At 43.1% G+C, this 17,890-nt stretch overlaps 1 protein-coding gene across 1 annotated transcript; it reads right to left on the bottom strand.

The window, feature by feature from the left end:
- Positions 1–3,557: 3,557 nt before the first annotated feature.
- Positions 3,558–14,606, bottom strand: LOC138620706 (zona pellucida sperm-binding protein 3-like). The gene is given in 13 exon segments (XM_069698114.1): positions 3,558–3,685; positions 3,789–3,925; positions 4,382–4,477; positions 4,654–4,745; positions 5,258–5,375; positions 5,598–5,775; positions 6,447–6,485; positions 6,488–6,528; positions 7,110–7,228; positions 7,297–7,415; positions 7,840–7,942; positions 8,055–8,491; positions 14,483–14,606. Coding segments are annotated over 13 exon segments (1,731 nt in total).
- Positions 14,607–17,890: the final 3,284 nt, after the last annotated feature.

The raw sequence follows: 17,890 nt of genomic DNA, 5'->3' as shown, positions 1-17,890 counted from the left end.
CCAACCCCGGCAGCCCACAGAGTAGTTCAGCCACCTTTCCCGCTGCGAAGAGAGCAGCGCGGGAGGGTGATAAGATCTCCTGTCAAACCGCTCTTGAGAAACACAAAGGGGCTCTCCACTGCTGCTGAACTGAACCACTCGCTACAATCAGACAGATGAGAGAGAGAGGTGAAAAGGATGCGGCGAGGGTGAATGAGAGGTAGCATGGAAAGACAAGGAAAGAGGGAGTGTGTGTGTGTGTGTGTGTGTGTGTGTGTGTGCGTGTGCGTGTGAGATAACCCCCAGCCTGACGCTCCAGTGGTGTTACTGTGTGGGGACTGATACACTGAGGCAGAGAGGTACTGTCAGAAGAGCCACAGAGCACCAAAACGAACCTCTCTGCACATTTCAGGCACAATGGAATGAAAAACCAGCTCACATGTAAGGACACTGCACTCTTAAAACGTGTGGAGCTACAAACTCAAGTTCTTTTCATTTTACTGCGTAAAACCTATGACGACAAACCGGTTACATCCAAAAAGAACCAGCTTAGAGTATCCTGCTTTGGCCACTAGGAGCAGGCACACAACATGGCAATACCTGTAGCTTCCTGAGACAAACAGGAGAACAGTGAATTAAATGGCTTATTGTGTATCTCCAGCACTCAGACCTCAAGGCAGACACGTGCTACTGCACAAGATTTAATGAATGTGAACTAGAAACCAGGGACTGCATCCATACTAAATAATGTCGAATGCAAAGCAAGAGGCATCATTCTCCTGCAGCAGAAGGAAGTAAAATAATGAGTCGGGTTTCAATTTGACCCTTCCTAATGAAGAATAGTTTTATAATTATTTAAACCTCTGAATAATTTAAGGATTTATTTATAATTAATGCTATGAATGATCAAAAATGCAGCTTTACCTTATCAAAAGACAAAAAAATAAACATTATTGGAGCCAAAAATAAGCACTTGTCTAAAGAGTTTTCTGTTGTCTCCTCCTTCCGCTCACAGACTTGTGTATGTGGGGGGCTACGCCACCACCAGTGATGGAGTCTTTGATGAGTGGAACCATCTCCTCATGTCCTCCAACAACCTGCTGCAAATGTCGTGAGGCTGATGCCTTTGAACTTCGGATACTTTCAAGCAACTTCTGCCAAATTCATGACCCCAGAGCGAGCTTCAGAGGCTTCAGCATGACCGTGGCTGCTTCCGGACACCACGGGTCTGTTGATCAAAAACAACAGCAACAAAAAACTTTGAAATAACTGTGGCATGACCCAGTTTGGGGATATTAGGCCCAAAGACCCTGGAGTCAACTCCAGAAAAAAAAGGTAATGCACACTGTTGTAGGCAGGAAGTGCGGTGTGTTTATTCCAAGGGAAGTTTTACATGAAAATTTTAGGAAATATAAGATTAACTTCCACTCCACATGAACATGTACACTTTAAAGCTTGAATAAGAAAGAAAACACTTCAGGTTTAGGCTAAAAGCACTTCAATATATACTGTATATCCAATTTAAAATGTATTCTGTATGTTTTATGTCATGTTAGCTGAAAAAATAATATTGTAGCACTACAAATGCAAGAAGGTTACAAGCATAGGGACTAAACAATTTTTTTTTTTAAATTAAAAAAAATGTACATGAATCCACTCTCAAGTTCAAACTAACAGCAGTTTTCGTGTCTCTCGGAAGAACCCGCATGTTGTGCTTTTTTGTCAAAAGCGTCACCCACAGGCCTTTGTTAACACCAGCTTCTGTCATCACCAGCCGCGTGCGGTGCGAGGAAACGTCTGCAGCATACCAATGGTGTGGAACAATATTCCCCAGCACGCTCCATCTACAGCAATAATATCGTTGTGCCTGCCAGAGGCGGGAGGACTCGCCCTGCCTGCCACTGGACACACACCATTACTTTTGATGGTGTGTGTGTGTGCATGACAATAAAAGTGCGATCTGAGCGTGTATGCGTGTGCCCTCAGGGTCACACATCCTGTCGGGGAAAATGGCTGATTCAGGACTCTCGGCCATTTTGCTTGTCAACTTGGGTCCATGCTGCTATAACCGTTAGACATCTGTGGGTGGACGACTACCTCCAGCAGGATGATGATGATGATCTTCTGCGGCCATAACAAGACATTAACACCTTTTACACTCTGTTGACTCCTCTTGAAGCTGCAGGCAAGTTTTGTATATAAAAACACACACACACACACACACACACACGGTCTCAACAGCCTGCTTGAGAAAGTCAGGAGGAAAAAGTGTCTCATGCCTGCTAAATGAAATAGTGTAGATGTGCTCCATTTACCAAAATTTCAATGTACTTTACAAGCCAAGCAGTGGGATTCATATTTATTGGTGCTCTAATGAAGGGATCCCAGACTAAATTTACTTGTGGAAGCACTGACTTGTTTTAGTTTGCGCTCACTGCTCTATCCACCTCAGTTCAAAGCTCCGACATATTCATTGTATGTTTCCTACACAGCACCAAACAGCTAAAATTGTGAAGGCACTCAAGCATTTAGCAGCTAAAGGCCCAACTATTTCTATTTGAAGGCCAAAACTGAGCCAAAAGACGAGTGAACACGACTGCTAGTGTTGCTCTGTGTCTGCTGGATGTGTAAATGCATAAACTTTTTGCACCCTCATACTGTAAGACGCCACCATTTGGACAGCAGTCATTGGCTAATAATTTGTCTAAAAACTGCATTAATTCCCCTTCATCCTCCATGATTCTTTTTTGTAGCTATGTGTTTATCACTGTGCCTCTGACTGTGCATGCTTGTTGCTGTCGTGTGTCCTGCTGGTGCGTCATTAGGTTTGGCTTTTTATTAGCCTCTGGTGTGTTGGGGATGGGATGTGAAGGGGGGGGGGGGCGTCAGCGTCGCTCTGGCAGTATACTAGCACAGCCGTCAGCCCTGCTCAGGGGAACAAACACCCCATTAAACCGAGGCCCTCACATATTACTGTAATAAAAGCCCCTGCTCTCCACTTTATGGGCTTTTTAATTATGTCTATTCGTCTTCCTGGGCTTGTGAGCAACAGTTCGTGATGAGCCCCATTTCATGAATACTCCACCACTAGCAGGAAGCTGGAGGGGGTGAATTCAAGGGAAAAGTCAAAAATGGCCTGAATCTAAAATATGACTATTGTTACTGGGGTGCTACTTTATGTTTTACCTCACAGTGGGGAGCCGGCAGGCTTTTCTTCGTTTTAGATGTGGGTTATTATAAAGATGGAAAAATATCTTGCCACTTGCATGTATTGCATGGTAATAGTGTGCATTAAATCACCTCCCAGAGATCAGGGCAGCGGCCGGTAGCTGCAGAGCCCCGAAAAATTAATTGTACAAATCAGCCTGGCATAATTTCAACACTTTGGGTCACTCCACACCGTGTGCACTTTCCTGTCTTGTCTTGTGTGGGTACAGTCCTTGTATTCAAATTATGCATATAGAATAAAGGTCATCCCATCCAGTGACTGGGTGATGTGGGCTTGTTTCTTGAGACAAACCTCAAGAGATGAAGACAGAAAAATGAGACTTGGGTTTTAAATGTTTTATTGTCTTAAATCAGGTGCTAACAGAGTGTCCTGTTGACTTGCGTAGTTTGCTGCACATTACAGCGGCAGTGAAAAATAACACCACCACAGCCAGCGCTGCACCTGCTCCACACAGCAGGGCTATCGATGAATACAAGACTGAGGGAGGGACGATGAGAAGACAAAAGACAGAAATTACTGGTTGTATTAGTTACAAGCAGAAAGAGAACTATGGATGAAGTGAATTTGAATGCAATCTCACCATTTTGATTCCTTTCACGTGTCTGGACTAGGTGAGCTGGTTCTGGAGGAGGCTCGGACTGCTTAATCAGCTCCTTCTGCAGAACGCTCTCCTGCAGCATAATGGGGCCCAGAGAGGCCGTCCCCTCCCACTGCAGAGCCGCAGTACAACATGAGGTGGAGGGGGGGGAAAAAAATAAAAAATAAAATTCTTGGATCATTTAGCCAGCTGAGTCAACCATTACTGACAAGCCTGATTGGTTGGACAATTAAAGGGATTAACTCAAAATCAATCCTCCACATAAACAGCATGTGTGCCAAATGAGAGCAAGGAAGTTAATCTATAATAAACACGGATGGAACTTCTGCTGTCTTTAGATTTTACTGAGGGTTTCTCAAAATAAATGCATTTAAAACCTCCTTACAATATTAGAAATTCCAAAAGAAAGTGAAATACCTTTGAGTGATATCTTTTTCAATTAGTAAACCAACAAATATTGAATATATATACACATGCTTGTCTTGGAGATATTGGAGAGCGTATTAAAATTTCCCCCCTGGATTACTTTAGAAGCCTTTGGCAGTGTCGTGTTAGTGTTGCTTCTGTAAACTGTACCAGCATCTGCTGCGAGGCTTCTTTTCTGTCTCTGCTCACCGCAGCTGCTCTCACAGCAGCTACACACCTTATTGTCTCCACCTGATGCCACCCATCTGTCCAGACCCGAAAAATGGATTTTGTTTAGAGTGGCAGAGCAAAGCTTCTAATAGCATTAGAGTCATGGTAATGCAGGAAAACACACACAAAAATGCCAGAATCTCAATAAAAGTATTGAGCAAACATTTCCCTATCCATTAAGTAGAACACAATTTGATTTGTGTGTACTCGCCTTTTGGCTTCAGTCAAGTAGGAACAGGCTTTGTGTTGCGAGTCGATGGGAACAGAGACTGTTGTTGCTTTCAGATGACATGTGATGTAGAGCTACGTGGAGGTTCAAAGGCATTTATATTCAGTATGTGCAGTATTAAAAGCAACTCATAATATTGCATACGGCACATCTACATATCAAAACCCTTTAACCACATGATATTTACTGCCAAAACCTAAGGCACCTTACTTTTTTTTTAATCTACGCAACACATGACCCTGACACTGTATTGTCTCGTGGACTGAAGTGACACATTTTGGCATGATATTGGGTGTTATATTTATGGGACAGATCCATTCTACCTATATAACACTTACTGAGTTCAATATTACCTCAGAGGGCATCCATTTGCTCAGGTAGCTTCTGAGGATATTACACTCTTTAAACAACACTTACTAATGTATATATTATTATCTGCCAACTTAGCAAATGGGAAACTAACAGAAAACCAGGTGGGAAAAAAAGTTATGCTAACGCCTGAGGTGCTGCAAAACACAGTTGAAAAAACTGACAATGATGCATGAGCAGTAGTTTTAAAACTGTATATAAACACACTAGCACTTACTGAATTGCTGTCATCTTGGTGGAATCTGAAGGCTTTCAGCTGGAAATGAAGTTTATCCTCCCGAGTCCATGGCATGAAGTAAGACTTGGCTCCTGTCAGCTTAGCATCAGTTAAACACCTCATAACGGCAAAACACAGGCACCGGATTCATATTCATAAACTCACTCCAATTTTTCACAGTGAAAAAAATGCTCTTAATATGCACTGTATGATATGCAACTGTGCTTTTCAACCTTAAATCTTTATTATTATGACTAGCTGACTCCCTAAGACAAATACAACCCCTTGACTGTTTGTATTTAGTGTCAGTTTCCATCAAGTATATAGCACAGCTTCTCACCCATGGTTATCAATGAAGGGGTATCTGGGCTGAGAATTGGGATCCAGGCTCGCAGTGGCCACACAGGTGTCCGCGTACATCCTCAGAGGAACGTGGTGACCCTGGAGGATTGAGGCCTCGATGTGCATCACGTCACTCAGGAAGTAAACGCTGGAAGGCCTCCGTGACTGCCAGTCCTCTAAATCAAATACAGAAGAAAAGATAAGTGGAACAGTAATGCTGGGGCCATCAATCTGATTAGCTGAAACTTAAATGATGCCTCCGGGAGAGAGACTGCAGCAGAGAATAGGATGTAGGTACTGTAACAATAAGAGAAAAGTACTTTAAAGAAGGCAGTAAATGAATTACACATCCACCATTATTATTAACTTGCAAGAAACACAAATGAGAGTCTGTGCCTGCAGGAACTAGTTTAAAACTTCCCTAATGTCCTTCATAACTTCATACAGTCCATGCAGGATTACACTAAGTAAATGACAGGATGTGCAGAGAGGTTCTGTGTGGCTGCCTCAAGTTGAACAACAGCTCAACAGCGCGGTGCTTGGAATTAATTAGCTGTACATTGATGACTTTATTGTGCGAGTGACCCTGTTGGGTCAGCTGCAGCCTACTAGGCATGTAATTTCAGCTCATCACCTTGCATTAAAAAGTTTCACTCCTGTTTATCGAGTCCCTGTTTTGCATCTCCAGCAGTAGCGGTGAAGTCTGCAAGGCCTTGAGTGATTGCAATTGCCCCTGTCGCCAGGGAAATTAGCCAGACCGCCTGGCGCAAAGCAAAAGTTTTTTTTTTTTTTTTATTAGCTTCAAGTTCGCCTGTGTTTTTTTGTTGTTGTTTAAAGCTGCACCCACCTGTCATTAGACGCAGGGAGAAGTGCAGCTGCTGCGCCGCTTGCAGGTCGGGGTCATGGCACTGCTGCTCACAGAATGTCTCCTGTGAGGACAATTACAGGAAGGACGGACATTTCACATGAGAGATGCTCATCAAGCAAGGAGAACGTTTTACATCACTCATGTAAGTGTGACAGGGTTTCTGAAGACCTTTTTTTTTTTTTTTTTTTTAAAGTATGAAAGCATGAAGGAAAACCATTGGATGATGCAGCCTAAAAGTTTAGGCTGCATCATCCAATGGTTTTCCTTTTATCACTTTTTTTTTTATCACTTTTGTTATCACTTTTTTCTGTGTATCTCCACTGGATTATAATCAATTTAATTAAAGTTATGCACTCTTGACATGAAATGGATAGACGAATATATCAGTAAATTGCCCATATGGCGAGCTTCCTAGGTGATGTAGCTGTTGTGAAAGTGTCATTTGGCAAGACACTGAACCCCAAGTTGGACCTGATGAGCTCCTTGCATGGCAACTCTGTCACCATTGGTGTGTGAATCGGAAGCAAGAAATTATAAAACACTTTAAAGAGACCTTTGTTAATGGAATTTAAGACTTGTGGTGCCTTTTTTGGAAACTGGATTTCATGCTTGTTAAGGCTTTTCAAATGGACTTGGCTTTACCTTTTATAGTGGCATTGAATTAGCACCTCAGCAGGGTTGGTCTTTAAAATGAAGGTGTTGCTAATGGATGTTGGGGAGTATATCAGAGAAAACGTGTAGATGAGGGCTTCTTTGGTCATCTGCAGAGAGCACAAAGCAGTTATGGTGACTTCAAACACACAGACTTGGTGTCCAGAAAGTCACACACCGTCTTTGTACTGCCGCAGCTCTGCAGCTCCGACTGGAACTGCAGGATGTTTTCAGCGGTGTCAACTGCAGTGCAGCCTCCTAAGGTCAGATCACTTGGGCGGATGATCTGACCGTTTCCTAAGAACAAAGAGGAAAAGGCAGAGCTTAAATCAAGACCATTACCTGAAGCCATTTTCCCCCCTTATGTGGTCAATAACACTCAGAGTAAGTGGAGGTTCAGCTGCAGGACAAATAAAAAGGTTTCTTAATGCGTCGCTGGAAAGTCAGCATCTGTGCACCCAACGGGCAAACAGAATACCCCTTCTCGGAGAACAGAAATGAGAGGAAACATAATATTGATCACCGAGTCCATAGTCCGTGCCATTTGCAGTAATCAGCACTGAGTGTCCCATCCTCACTGTTCCATTCAATTTTCCAATTCGGGCCTCTAATGTGCCCTTTTCTTTTTTCAGACATCAGAGCAGAAGTAATGGTAAATGGACCTGTGCTGGTGCCACAACAAAAATCCAATCAATTCAAAGAAGTAACGTGCCACTGTTACCTAAAAAGTTCTGCTTGATCTCTACAGTGACCTTTTTTTCACCACAGCGCACCGCCACACTATCAGCTGGCTCTGGCACCCGTGGCTCAAACTTCACCAGAACCTGCAACATCATTCAAATAGATTTAAACTATATGATATTATATATATATATATGATATATATAATATGGTGCATAGATGAATATGGCTGTGTAGTAACGATGTTTAAGCTACCTTTGATTCCTGCTTGACAGGTCGGTTCAGATCTGGGCCTTGGACCAGCACTTTGAGCATCCCTTGAGCTTGGACAGTTTTCCTCTGCTCTGAGGTCAGCTCTCTGGCCTCCGATCTCTGCGGGGTTTGCATCTGCTCCGCACCAGGCTGGAGTGGCTTTCTTTGGTCGGAGCCGACAGCCGGGTTCCTGAGCTGGAGACTCTTGAGCCGAAAGCTGACAGGAGAACGGACAGGCTCCCTTTGCTCCATCTGGTTTGACTGATGATCTGTCGTCTGCGATGAACTTGGCAGCTGTAAGCTTGTTGACAATTTCTCGTGGGGGATTCGGTCAAGAGTCTCATTGGTGCTTGAGTTAAACAAGTTCTGTGTAGCAGAGCCAAAAGTTGAGAGGAGGAGCACACACCCCAGCAAAACAGCTTCTCTGAACCCCAGTCCAACTTTTCACACAAAAACCTGAGTTTTTGGTGTTTTCAGAGAGCTATGCTGCCTTTGTCTCCTGACCAAATATAAGGTATGGGAACTTCCAGCTGGCTCCACCCACTCCTAATGACTTGATTGAATTCCAGCCTGGAGCAAACAAAATGGAAATGCAGATTATATAATGGCTGTCTGGCTGCACACTCTAAAGGTCATATTTGCAGCAAGTTTAGTCAGCTTCAACTGTGCTTTTATTTCAAAGACTAATTTGATAATAAAAATAATTTAATTTCAAAGAATAATGCGTTTCTATTGTGGAAAAAACAAAATGTGGTTAATTCTTACTGTGTTTTCAGGGCAAACTGCATAACCTCCGCCTGTCATGATGGTAATGAACAAAGACTTTTATAAACAGAAACAAGCCTGACCCCGAACAGTAAGTGGGCTTCACTGCCCTCATGAGACAAATCAATCAATCAATCAATCCTCTCAGGGAGTTTGAACCCCCATCTCTTTTTTTTTTTTGTGCTGCATGGTCTTGAATGTCAAAGCGATGCAGTCTACCGAGTTCAGCTAATAAAACAGATTTATGATCATCCACTGCGAGACTTCACAAATGTCACCGTGACAAACGTGTGTGTGTGTGTGTGTGTATGTGTGTATGTGCGTGTGTTGGTCAGTGGTGTGTGCGATATGTAACAGGAAGCAAGTGGAGGAGGGGGGTGTGTGGCTTGACCCTGAGCCAGCAGACCTGTCAATCACACGTATGCGTAGATGTGTTTTCTATTCCTCCTGTTATCAATCTTGTGACAGAGACATTTCAGCTTTAGAGTCTGTTCACACTCTTAATTTCCTCCCACCAAAGTCCTCTCAACTTTCTCGAAAAAAGAGGAAAAAGCTTTCTATACGATATAACACCATGTATAGTTTTAATGTGATTGTTCTGGTGCTGAAGTTACAGTATATCTTTCTTTCTTTCTCTTCTTTGTGGGCACAAATTAATTTCAGTATGTGATAAGTGTTACCCCGAGGTCTGAAGAGTCAGAGGATGTATCACCCCTTAAATACTCATCTGCTGACAATGACATCTCTTGTGTGTGTTTGTGCCCAAACTTTTGCATGTGCCACAAATACTGCTTTCTTTCATCTCTTTTTTAAGTGCATGGAATAAAAAGTGTCAATATACTTACACATGAAGAAAGGGGAAAATGATTCAAAAACTTTTGCATATATCTGTATAAATAAACCCCAATTCTTTACGGCCATGCTTGTAGAACTTTTCTGGTAAGATCATGATGTATGGGTAAAAAAAACAAAATAAGATTTCATGAAAAGAAACTCCTGTTTTAAAGGCTAAATTAGTTCAAATTGCTTCCCCTTGATACAGACACACTAATCGAGGCTGACCTACAGGAATACATTACAGCTCTTCCTCTCTGTCAGGATGTCCCTGCAGACTCCCCAACAGAGAGGCTGCTATTGTCAGGAACTGGCTTTTATCTTCTGCTGATCAGTGGCAAAACAAAGAGGTGTGTGTGTGTGTGTGTGTGTGTTTAGTTCAGGGGGCTGGAGTGAAATCAGTCCATCTCTGCCAGTCAGGCCCTCTCTGTTGCCGATTTCTAACTTGGTTAGCTGCCTCTAATTTGGACCCCGGAGGGCCCTAATGTGGTTCCCCGTGGGGGCTTCTGAAAAGGGCCTGGCAGCTTCCACCTCTCCTCCGCACTACACACACACACACACACACACACACACACACACACACACACACACACACACACACACACACACACACACACACACACACACACACACACACACACACACACACACACACACACAGCGCCACTCCCATCAGCTTCTGCTCCCAATAATCCTGGTGCATTTTGAGACAACAGGAGCAGGATGGTGCAGGTAAATTAGGACGATCCTCTTGTTTAGACAATAAACAAACACACACTCTGTGTGTCACACACACTTCTACCAGATGGAAAATCGTCAACCGGGATGGCACACTAACCACACAGATGCTCAGTGACACACAAAAACGTGCACGTGTCACTCGTCACATTTTGCTGACAGCACAAAGTCATGGAAACAGCTCGATTTGGCCTGTGCTGCACTGCACCATACGGATTATGGTTATGGAGGCTCATTAAAAACATGTAGTGGGAGATGGATTAGTTATAGCCTGCTGTTGTGGTGGGCGAGCAGCGTTTGAGATCAGCGGATTTCTGCGCGTTTTGTCAGTGCTCCTGTGGTATTGAATAGATTTGCGTGGGATAGGGAGATATTTCTGAGGGACATTTTTGCCTTGCAACATGTGCTGCCATGTGCCTTCAAATGATCAGTTACGGGTCCACCACTTTAAACTATCTTGGTGTGTTTTTAAAAATGGAGCAAATATTTGAAACTGTCAAGAGGGTGAAGGAGAAATATGTGAACAAAAAGACAGAAACGGGAAGAGAAGTGTGAGAATGAAATGAGAAAGTGAGAAGGCCTGAAAGAAGTTGCAGAATGTGGAAAGTGAAAACAAAGGAAGAGAAGTAGAAAAATATGGTTGGGTTCAGTGAACCTCGGGGTGAGGGATAACAGACAGCAGCTTGGCTGGGGCCTGGTGGGAACGACGTCAAATATCAGCTCTGATTCACGGCCCATCGGCGGCCTAATCCAACACGACTCCACACATTCTGTTTTCTCAGGGGCACACACACTGACGCACACGAGAAAGGCCCAGGCACACAAACACACATGCAGAGAGAGCTAATGGGCTGTTATTAAAGACATGCATCACACCATGTTACCGACTGGCCACACACAGGGCTGCACACAGACATCTGCACGATGCTTACACACACAAGTGGGATAATGATCTCCCAGTAGTATAATAACAGCCGATGTATCATTTAGCAAAAAGCCACAGCGAGGTGACACTGACACACTCCTAACTTTGACAGAAACACTCCTGCCACTACACACACGGCTGGGCAGACCACTTTCTTTTTTTTTTTTATCACAACATCCATGACATTTCTCATGAAGGGATCTTTGTTCACTCAGTAGCCTGCGAGTGGTCTTTGTCATGTTGTAAAGGTCTTCAGAGCCGGGTGATTGACAGGTGTCATCGCCCCATGCAGCGGAACAATGCAGCAGCAGGAGCATCAGGAGCTGACCTTTAGCCTCTGCTCTGCCCAACATCACGGGCTCCAGAGTTTCTCTCGGGAACAACTTTTTCATGATTGTTTCCTTGTTATAGAACTTCTGACTAATGCTGAAAAGTACTCGAGCCAGGAACAGACAATTCCTGGAGAGGTGGAGAGTTTATTATTGTGTTTTTTTTTGTGGACTTTAAAATGAGGCTGCACGCCATCTCATCTGAAAGGAGGAGGCTGATTTTCTCAAGGAATCCAATCTCAAGCGGCAGGACACTACTGAGCATGCAGAGCAGCATGCTGCTTGGAATGAGAGAGACGAGAGGGCACAAGCTCAGTTCAACTTGAAACTTATTGAAAGAAGGAAAAAAAGCTCCTAAGTGTCCAGATGTTATCTGACAAGTGGCCCTGAGATAATTTGAATTTCAGGCCCTTTTATGAAAGGAATGTTACATTTAAAAAGGGATTTCAGTGGAGACCCAGAGTCACAGGAAATACAGGTGTCAAAACATCTGAAAATAACCTCTGAAACTTCTCAAATTGTTCTTGCATCTCCACCAAACAATCATTGTTTCTCTAACAAATTCCTCTGGGTGGAGCTTCAAACCAATGGGTAGGTCCCTACATGACACCATAGTAGTTATTTAGATGTTTTGATGAGAACTTGTACACTTTGTGACACATTTTCTGTGATTCAGGGTCATCACACCACACCACCCAAAACTACACAGAACTTTAATGGAATATTACTTTAAATGATCCGGCTTGTCTCCTTTGTAATGCCTGTCCAGAACTGATTGCATGATGTGCAGCATCTTGCTCCACTTGAACCTCCTTTGTACTCTCCTCTAATGCCTGCTAAGGACTGACATACATGAATTCTGCTTCTTTCTCTTTTTTTTTTTGTCCAGGAGATGACTGGAAACAAATGATGTGAGCACAGCATACGGAGGACGCTTTTAACCAAAGTGCTTCGCGGTGCCTGGAGAACGTGGGTGGCCCCGGTAGGAATCAAACACTAACAGTGTTAACAGTGTAAGAACCATGCTCCTCTCATAACCTCGCTGACATTGTTTCATTACAGTGTTTATATTCTCGCAGAGCTTTGGACTCAGGCTTCTATTGCAGAAAAGGACATAAATGGTGTGTTTGTAAGAGGAACATAAAAACCTGTCTTCCTAACATGGGCATATAATATGTGCACACACTCACATTAAATGACTTGCAGCCCCCCAGTTCTTTTTTCTGTCTCCTGAATCTTTCTCAGTTATGCTGCAATTCAAGCCTTTTGTTTAATAAACAATTTGTCAGTGATGTATCGAACGCCAGCTCTAATTTGATTGTCTGTGAAATGTGTATGGAGGTGGCTGCCTGCTCCCTCTCTGAGTCTCTCTGTCTGCAGAACCAGCAGTGATATTCAACCCTTTCTTTCCTCTGCAGGTGTGTGTGTGTGTGTGTGTGTGTGTGTGCATTTCAGCGTGTGTCTACATGCAGGCTATGAGGATAGAAGAGCGATCCTTAAGGGTTTGCAATTACATCTAACCGACATAATCAGACATGATGGATGTCTGTTGTCTTTCTACAATGTCTAGACCTCAGCTCTACCGGCGCAACAAGGTTATGGGAGAGTAGGAAATGATAAAAGATTTAATAGTTTTGTTCTTCTTTGCTCCAACCCAAATCCCCTTTTTTCTCCGTTTAAATCCCCCTCTGGTGACCCCGCTAACATTTGAACAATTTCATCACGGACAAATCGGCCAGTTTTCAGAGTGAAATGGCCTGAATAACTTAATTGGGGCAGGTTTAGTTGGGAAATTATTTTCTGATTAGCTTTTCTCCTTTTAAGCAAGAAATACTGCACAAATTAACTTTGTGTTGCAAGCATGTAAAATATATTGCAGGCAAATGTGGCTGTCGCCTGCTTAAAGAAGACAATGCTTGCTTAAAAACACCGATTGCACATTTTTAAAGTAAACTGTTGAATTTGTTTCAATCAATAGGTGGCACTGTGGGACCAAAAGTCGGTTGCTCATCCCTTCAGCTCAGAGAGGAACAAGCCCTGTAAGTGCAAGGCGGTAAGTAAAAATTAGGTGTGTTGTTCTGGTTCTTGAAGTTTCTTGTCCAGTGCTATTCAGACCGAGTGACATAGTTATGTTCCAGCCATCAGCCTGGCAAAATAAAGGCCCTGGATGCATGCCTCAAGGATCAATTTAGGATCTGAGGTAAGATGTTAAATGGACAGAATAATTGGGAGATTTCACTCCGGCAAGGTTCTTGCAATTATCGTGGACAATTGCATCCTTTGACTCACCAGGTGCTTTAATTGAAACGAGGGCAGTTACAATATAAGGTGGTGATTATGCATGGCGGGAAAAAAAAACTTGCTTTTAGCAGGCTGACTGTTCACAGATTCATACACAAAACTTGTCTGTGCTGTCAACAAGCTGAGTGGGAAATAAAAAAGGGAGAGGTAGCTTTGTCAGCTGTACCTCGTAATTATCCAGATGGCCCGTGTGTGTGTGTGTGTGTGTGTGTGTGTGTGTGTGTGTGTGTGTGTGTGTGTGGCAAAAAAAGAAGTTGCATTGGAGAAAGAAAAAAAAACAAAACAGCTGTTAAATGTGAATCCAAGACGAGAGATTGTCAGATACAGAAAACAGACATCATGAAGGAGGTCAGTGAGGAGCTGCTGTCACAAGAATTGTCACCAGTGAAGAAGACAGGAAGGGAGAGATGCTTTGGAAAAGCAGCAACTTGTGATCCCTTGCTTCCTGTCAAATTAAACTTTGATTGTGCTTGTTCATTTTGGCACTGTGACATCACCAAGGCGGAGGCTCCCTTTCCCATGAAAGCCTCACTACCCACAATCCCAGAGGTTGATGACGACGTTGTCATCTGAAAATGCCACCATTTCTGTTGCACGCTCTTTCTCCTTCTTCCTCTTTCTGCTTTGCTGATGAGGCAGGCGGAAGCTGTCGCTCAGGAGCATCACAGATGTTCGGTAAGACAGCGAAAAAAAGGCAAAAATAGACAGAAGAGAAGAGAAGAGAAGAGAAGAGAAGAGAAGAGAAGAGAAGAGAAGAGAAGAGAAGAGAAGAGAAGAGAAGAGAAGAGAAGAGAAGAGAAGAGAAGAGAAGAGAAGAGAAGAGAAGAGAAGAGAAGTAATGGAGATGTGTCTCTCCAGTTTTTCGTTCTCCTCTGATCAATTGGCCTCTGGTGCAGCTGAGCCCACCTCTCATGACTTGAAATGAGCTTTAACCCAGCCTCTGAACCGGCTATGGAAGCCTCCTACCTGCATACTGGCCGTGCCTATCACAGCTCTTTGATCAGATCTAGAGCTTCCCAGACACTTCATTTATCCACCATAGAAAGGAGGAAAGGTGCAGCACACTGTTTCGTCTGATTGTTCGTACATTTGTGCAACTGAGCTCAACAAAGAAGCTGCAAGGAGGAAGTTGTCCTAAGGCGATATGTGGACATGTACAAAGGCATTCTCCACAGTGGCACTTCTTTCCCCTGTTGTCTAACCACTGCTGCCCTCGTGTTCGTGCTCTTAAAAAGTAGCGGCTCCCCCTCTGCAGCTAGCCATTAAAATGCAAACACCCACGCCAATATGATCATTGAAAACACGGCAGAAACAAACGACTTTGTGAAATAGCCGCTGGCAGAGAAATCTTTCTCGCCCTAATGTCAGCGGCTCACAGCTCTGAAAGTGAAAAACAGAGCGGAGAAGAAAAGTACTTTCACCCCCCTCGACTCTCCCTGTGACATTCTGAGAGATATTTACCTTGTAAAGATCTTGACATTTCACTGTGCGCTCTAATAACATCCTGAAATATGAATAAGAGTGCAGAGAGTGAAGAGGAGCCCCGCAGAGCTTTTGTTAACAGGTATTGATTGATACTGAGGGGGAAAGAAGGAAGGAGCCAGGGCCACGGGAGGGCCACGGGGAGCCACTCTTTACTGATCGTCTCTTAACCTTGTCAAAAGATCTCAGCCTCTCCCTCACGCTGGCTGGGGGCATCCTTGGTGGTCATCACAGTGTCTGTGATTTCCCTATCAGAGGAAAAAAAATCCAGCCTAAAGTGTTGTTCGCATGTTAAGCCGATGGTGATAGACAGCTCAGTCGATATTTGGATGCAGCCGCATGCAGCAGCAGTGACGCTTCGCTGTGAGACGGGAACAAACGGACTCAAATCTTTCAGAAAAGGCCATTATCTCTTTCATCTGTACAGATCTACCACTTTAAAGGCCATTTGAAGTGATTCTTTAAACAACATGGGATTCATTACTGCGGTAAAAAAAAGGACTTCTTATGCTTATATAAGATCCTAATATTGACATAAAGAGTTATGCAATTATCCCCCATGCGTGGTTGTTTTATGTTGTGGTGATTTGACATGCACTTTGATTCTAGATTTTCACTGGAAATCTGTCTTCAAAGCAAACTAAATGGCCTCATGGCAGAGCAACGTTTGGACGGGAAACAAGATTTTTTTTTTTTTTTCAGCTTGGAGGCATGAAAATCTGAACATTTCTGTCTTCAAATTTGACAAAATATAAGGCACAGAGTCAACCAGGGGTTTGTGTCTGCGGCTGTACAGTCATGGACCTTTGACTTTTGACCTTTAGCAGCTGTATTATATCAACAAGAAATAGCTAGCGTTGCAAATCCCATTCATTGTAAAGTTGGTGTGAGGACATGTACGTCCAACAGAGAGCTCTTAGGATTTGGTGATAAAGCAAAGTAGTCGTCACGAATCTCTGTGCAGGATTTTGTGCCTTGTAGAAGTACGGTAGCCCCAAGGGTCAAAATGCAAAAACATTTCACAGAGTGCAAAAGGGCCACCATATAAAAGAGCTGAAATCATAAGTCAATGCAATTAATCCTTTATATTTGTCCCGTGGAGATATGTCAGACTGAGGCACTCTGCAGTTAAGCTTGTTAACATTGAAACAAATGATGAGTTTTCAGGAAGAAACAAAAATGCTCACACTTTCAAGCCCACAAGCACAGACCTGAATACGCAAACATATGAAACGGAGTTTATAGTTGCAAATTTAAATGCTACTGAACTAATGTGAGATTTACAGTTTGGGGTATTTTGTGTCTTTGCTCAAGAACACTTGAACAGAGCGTCATTCCTGCTGAGGTTTTAGTGCACTGCAGCCCGAACTGTAAGAACTGATCTCTGTGCTTGCTGTGATGAAGAAGAACCTCAGGGAATTCAGAATGAGTGCATAGATTACTGTATTTTATTCAAAACCTCCAGGAGCACGCGAAGAGTGCATACATTAATATATTTTACTTTAATGACATGTAATTCGTTGCACCCAGTAGCTCCGGATAATTTCTCCTTCCATGATACCAAAACCCGGTTTAAGGTAATTAGAAGAGATTGTTTTTAATGGATGATAAATGGCTTACTGCAGGCAGCAGTTGAATCAATACTTTACTACAGTTTGAAACAGTGCTGCATCATTTGCCGAAATTACCACCATTGATTGGCTGCTATCAGTCATTTTAATTTCATTTTAAATGACTGTAAGGAGGGATGGGAATCTGACCGAGACATTTCTATGTTTGACAGAATATAGATTTTTTTTTTTTTACCAAAGGATATTGGTAAATATATAGTAAATTCCCCACTGAAGCAATACCGTATAAACCCGAGTAGAGTGAGCTTCAATTTAGGTTTATTAACTGTAATGTAATGAGGACGAGGATTGTTTTCCTGTTTTGTTTGAAGTCTTGTCAAGTTTGATTTGCCATACTGCAGTCAGAGGTGTCAAAAACTGCCTTAATTAACAGATGAGTCGACTCAACCGAAACATTTCTGCATGGCTCATTATCGATCAAAAGTTCCATCATATACAGCTAAAAACTGTGAGAGTGGGACGGTCGGGTTTAAGGTCAAACACTCAAGTCAAGCGCTGCGCTAATGAGCTTGAATCATGCCATTGACCACCCACGCGCTGTTGACTCTCCAGCACTTATTGATTTTTCAGTTCGGACAAGCTGTTCCTCCTCTGCCCACTCGACGACCTTCCGTGGTCATCCTTTTCTCGACCCTCTCTTATCTTTTAATGTTTTCACTGACCTTCTTATTTCTCCGTTTCAACTTCAAACTTTCCCTAACATGACGGGTCTTTAAGATTCTTTAAGGTTTTTTTTGCTCTGTCTGAGGACGTGACTCCCCCCGAGCGGGAGAGGATATCAGATAACGAAAAAGAAAAAGCTGCTGATTCAGTGCTTTGCAGCAACAGTGTTTA

The sequence above is a fragment of the Brachyistius frenatus genome, unplaced genomic scaffold, assembly GCF_029030835.1.
Source record: "Brachyistius frenatus isolate BFR_SWC_R1_liver_20210118 unplaced genomic scaffold, ASM2903083v1 Contig_26, whole genome shotgun sequence".
NCBI classification, from domain to species: Eukaryota; Metazoa; Chordata; class Actinopteri; family Embiotocidae; genus Brachyistius; species Brachyistius frenatus.
The sequence above is the reverse complement of the archived record's forward strand: the minus strand, read 5'-3'. Positions and strand labels throughout refer to the sequence as shown.